Source organism: Polyodon spathula, chromosome 8 (genome assembly GCF_017654505.1).
Source record: "Polyodon spathula isolate WHYD16114869_AA chromosome 8, ASM1765450v1, whole genome shotgun sequence".
NCBI lineage: Eukaryota > Metazoa > Chordata > Actinopteri > Acipenseriformes > Polyodontidae > Polyodon > Polyodon spathula.
The window spans coordinates 19,153,137-19,158,141 of record NC_054541.1 but is presented as its reverse complement, the minus strand read 5'-3'; the positions used below and the strand labels follow the sequence as shown (position 1 = coordinate 19,158,141).

The following is a 5,005-nucleotide window of genomic DNA, read 5'->3' as shown; positions in this document are numbered from 1 at the left end:
TCATGTATATTATTATTATTTCCGGTTACATTTCTTCTTCAGAACATGTTTTTATCTGAAAAGGTCATTGCAACACCTTATAAAACAGCAATAAAATTTTTATGTAAAACAGCAACTTTTGATGTAACGTTGAACATTTCAGGTTTTGGTATGTAACTTTCAAAACCATACAATACTATACTTTGTATCAGAGAAAAAAAAAAAAAAAAAAAAAATATATATATATATATATATATATATATATAGATATATATATCTATATAATAATATATTATATATATACGTTATTTTATAAATACACGTTTATTTTATTTTTATGTGCTACATATAAATCATAAAAAAGGTAGTAAGAAAACAAAAGAGCAAATAAGGAAATCCTAATTGCACGCTGCTACATACACTGCTTTAGAGGCAGGTTTTATTTGTATTTATTTGTTGGAGTGCCAGAATTTAGTGTTTTTTTTTGTTTTGTTTTGTTTTTTTCAGTGCTTGTACAGTGTCTAACTGGGAGAAGCAACGATATGTATCTTCCTTAACTGCATTCCCCTTTGCTCCACCCAGCACTGTCCTATCCCATGAATAAGGAATTCAAATCTTCAGCTCTGGAAAGAAATAAGAAATTAAACAATCAATAAATCATAACGTATTGGTTTTGTAAAACTTGGAAACTTATTTATGTTAAATATAGAGCCCTACTTGCATTTGGGTGTATACTAGATTTAATTACACCCAACAATGTGGCAACAAAATATATATTATACAACTTATTACAGTTTATTTTTTATACATTCCATATAAAACTCCTTTATATAATAATACAAAATACAAATAAAATTGCATGTTAAACTTTAGTTTCTCTTTCACAGAAATCAAAAAAAATTCAGAGTGGCTTCAACAAAACAGGTTAAGCTTCAAAATGCCTAAGACACTCAATTACTTCGAATAACCCCTGGGGAGTGACAGCATCATCATAAACATTTCCCATAGTGAGGTAAGCACTCGTTAATGTTCCGCAAGGCGCTAAACAATTAGGCGTGATTCACTAATGCAAAATACCCCATATATATATATATATATATATATATATATATATATATATATATATATATATATATATGGCGCTATTATATATAGTACTATATATATATTCCCCCTGGTGTCGTTCGATCCAAACCATTCGTTGGCTTCTGTATGAAGTACATGAAAGCAACTCGGCTCATGTGTTATTAGCGCTATTGTTTAACTCGACAGGAACATTTGTTTGTACTACATGTAGTTGCACAAGTTCAGTAGTGGGTAAAGTGTTTTTTTGTTGTTTTTTTTTTTTTCTTTTCCCGGCAGTTAAACACGACTTGTCATTAGCTTATTTGTTGGTGTCTTCTAAAACAAATACGTACACTAGAGAATGACTTTAAATAAAACCCAACCCCCACACACTGGAAATTAAGGAAGCTTACCTGTTTACGTATTTTGTCTTGACTACATTTCCTGGGCGTCTGCTCTGCCGAGCTTACATTTGGGACCTTTGCTCCTGAGACTTCGTCTGTGGTGCCAGAATTGGCTCTCTTACTCTGTGAGGTCGATTCTAACACAAAACACAAAAGGAGTTTCAAACTAAAATCTTGCTGAATTCAACAGGTTCTGGTAGGATTAGAAAACACGGTTTTCACGCCACCACAATATTTGCATACCGTAGTAACTATTCGCAAAGCTGTCAAAACAAGACGACGTGTTGCCATTCTCACTACCACTAATACGCTAATGATAAAGCTCCTAACCGAAGAACAAAATACAAAACACATACTCAAAATATATATTTTTGTATTATTATAGACGTGCGATACAGGTTTAAAATTGCACGCTGCACGGACTATCACATTTAGATTTTTAATAAATACATATCTTTAAAAGCGCTGTTTAAAATATTACACAACACAGAAAAGTTTCTTAAAAGAGGATATTATAAATATCCTTCAAATATATAGTTCAGTATAAATAAATACTGCTCCAAAAATGTATTATGTCTAATAAAAATAAATACATGGCGGCTACATTTCACAGATTAAATATTAATTTCTTCAGTTGGCTATATGTGACGTTGCTATTTTATTTACAAGGAAAGCTGATGCCTTTGCTTTAAAAAATAACAGCGTTGTATGACTTCATAGTCCTATATTTGTATAACTTACCGTTAGCAGCCGGTCTTTTCCTTTGCCCGGTGCAATAGTCTTGACAGTCCAGCTGACTTTCCAGCTTTTCGAGTTTCTGCTCGTCTGAAAGTCTATCTGCTAGGTTTCGCTGACATGGACTCACAGCAGCATTATGATTCCCGTTAAGATCCAATTTGTTTTTTCCAGAAGAAATCCTCTTAGATGAGGAATGGGTTCTGGTGTAAAAACCAGGCACTTCTTCATCATCCACAATTTCCCATTCGTACCTCCCCGGCTTCATTGGCTTGTGATTTACGAAATCGAAATTCCATCTCGCGCACGATGCCACTTCGAGTTCCAGCAATTGTCCCTTTAAATCTCTCTTTAACTCTTCGTGATCCACGGTGCCAAAAAGGGTCCTGCAAGCCGAAGGTTTAGGATGATCTGGCTGCCTTGCATTCATTCTTTCCAAAGTAGGGCTACCATTCGAAATACGGACGTTTGACATGTTTTCCAACAACAACAAAAAAAAAAAAAAACAACAAAACAAAACAAAACAAAAAACCTCTTGGGGCTTGTTTTCTATCTTCCCTCTATAACGATCACAACACACGCAAAAATACTATCAGAAACGCAAAGGAATCTGCAATTACCAGACGTAAAAATAATACAATAAATTAAAATCCCCAATGCGAGCAAATGCAAACTCGGAGGATCATGAAAAACAAAGTGCAATTGCAAAAAACACTCCTGTCAAATTCGTCTTGTATTAAAAGACAAGAAAAAAAAAAAAACAGACAAGCCTTTTCTGTAGGCTACCCAATATGGCGATTGAAGGGAGGCTGACTGCGAAGAAATTGATTGACACCTAAATCTATTTAAACAGAGAAAGATATCCATTGGTTAAACCAATGGGAGCCGCCCAACTTCACTAAAGGTGATCTAAGAGTTGTCATTCACTAGCCGCTGGGTAATTTAACCCTAATGTGGCTCTTGATCGTCAAGGAAAGTTGCAAAATATGAAACAAAGCTTTAAAATTCGAATTCCATTTTTTTTAAAAATTGCATTCTCGGCACGTTATTATCACAATGGCTTGCATGCCGTGGCCGATTTAAATTAGCTTTTTTTTTCTACAGTTGCATCTACTAAGCCATTGACTAAAGCTGAAAGTGATAAGTCCACCTTAAACTGCGTTGAGGCTTTAAAAAGAGGGGGCATCGTACGTAGCGACCTTGCTATCTGAAATGTGTTGTTTATGTATAAGCAAGCCACTCCACGACCATTGCAGCAAATAGTGAGAGAGGCAGCCGTCTGCAGTTGTAGCGTTGAAGTGTGAATATATGGGAGCAGGACTGAACCCATCATATTGTGAATAAGGGTATACAGTTCAGACAATGTAGGTCGCGCTACTATCAGAAATTGATAAAGTAATAATAATAAGTGGGGCATATAGATCACAATTATTATATTTTAATCACAGTATTTTAGCTGTGGTTCATGATTACAAACTCTTTACATTATGTTACATATTTATATATTTTTGGGGGATTTAAATAAACTAAACATAACATCTATAGCAAGGGTCTCCAACCCTAGTCCTGGAGAACCCCTATCCAGCAGGTTTTTATAGGTGTCTTTACATCATCAATGGCTAAAGATCTGGAACACATGTTAATCTTGACTAATTAAGCCAGTAATTGGTTCAATTAAGTAACTGAGAGATTGGTTGAAACGAAAAGCAGCAGCCACAGTAGTGCTCCAGGACCAAGGTTGGAGACCCCTGACCTATAGTACACCATCTATACCAAGGCTTCTCAAACTGGGTCCTGGGGACCCCCTGTGGCTGCTGGTTTTCATTCTAACCAAGCTCTCAATTACTTAACTAGACCCTTAATTGAATTGATAATTTGCTTAAACAGACCTTTTTACTTGTTTTCAGCTCTTGAACAGTTGCATATTTCAAGTTAGCTATAACATTTTTAAGTAACTTGAACTTCAACTGTTTAAGAGCTGAAAACAAGTCAAAAGTTCTAATTAAGCAAATTGTCAGTTCAAATAAAGGTCTAGTTAAGTAATTAAGAGCTGGTTGGAATGAAAACCAGCAGCCACAGGGGGGTCCCCAGGATCAAGTTTGAGAAGACCTGATCTATACAGTAAATAGATGCATAGGTAATGTTACAAAACATCTTGTAATTAATATATACTTATTTGTACAGAACAAAGATAAATATCTGTGGCCCTTGCAAGCTTTTGTTGAATTGACACGATTGATATATTATTTAAAATACGTAGCTTAAAAAAAAAAAAAAAAAAAAAAAAAAAAAGAAGATACTGAAACATTTATATTTCATTTTAAAAACGTTCTTTTGAGAAGCCCTCGTTCGTGGTTGATGTTACGGCTATTTTTAGCTGGTTATGTTGATTTAAGAAAATACAATAATAATAATAATAATAATAATAATAATAATAATAATAATAATAATAATAATAATAATAACTTGAACTTCGCCGCCTTGTTTTCTTTAGCAGTGGGACACGCATTAGTCATTTGTTTTCATTCTGACAGGTTAGTCTGCAAAGTCCGCCACAATTCCAGTAAAATAACTACGTGTTCAGTGAAAGTGAACGCGATGTGCTCATTTTGTATTAGATCTGTCGGTGTGGCCTATAAAAACGTTATCTCTTTGAAACAGCTGTTTGGGGGAAGTGTGTAACTGACAACAGCCTCCCTGTACAGTAGCTAGCAAAAGTAACACACAGCGCACCCTATTGGAATTTAAAAACAAAGACATTTGCTAAATTGTATCAGTATTAATAAGTGAAGGTATGGCGCCACGTCTGGAAATGTTGCAGT

At 34.6% G+C, this 5,005-nt stretch overlaps 1 protein-coding gene across 1 annotated transcript; it reads right to left on the bottom strand.

Moving 5' to 3' along the window:
* Nucleotides 1-307: 307 nt before the first annotated feature.
* LOC121319555 (cyclin-dependent kinase inhibitor 1B-like) lies at nt 308-2,987 on the bottom strand. The gene is made up of 3 exons (XM_041257125.1): nt 2,190-2,987; nt 1,458-1,585; nt 308-602 (listed from the first exon to the last, which is right to left on the bottom strand). Exons 1-3 carry the CDS (start codon nt 2,656-2,658, stop codon nt 597-599), a joined length of 603 nt encoding a protein of 200 aa, XP_041113059.1. The 5' UTR covers nt 2,659-2,987; the 3' UTR covers nt 308-596.
* Nucleotides 2,988-5,005: the final 2,018 nt, after the last annotated feature.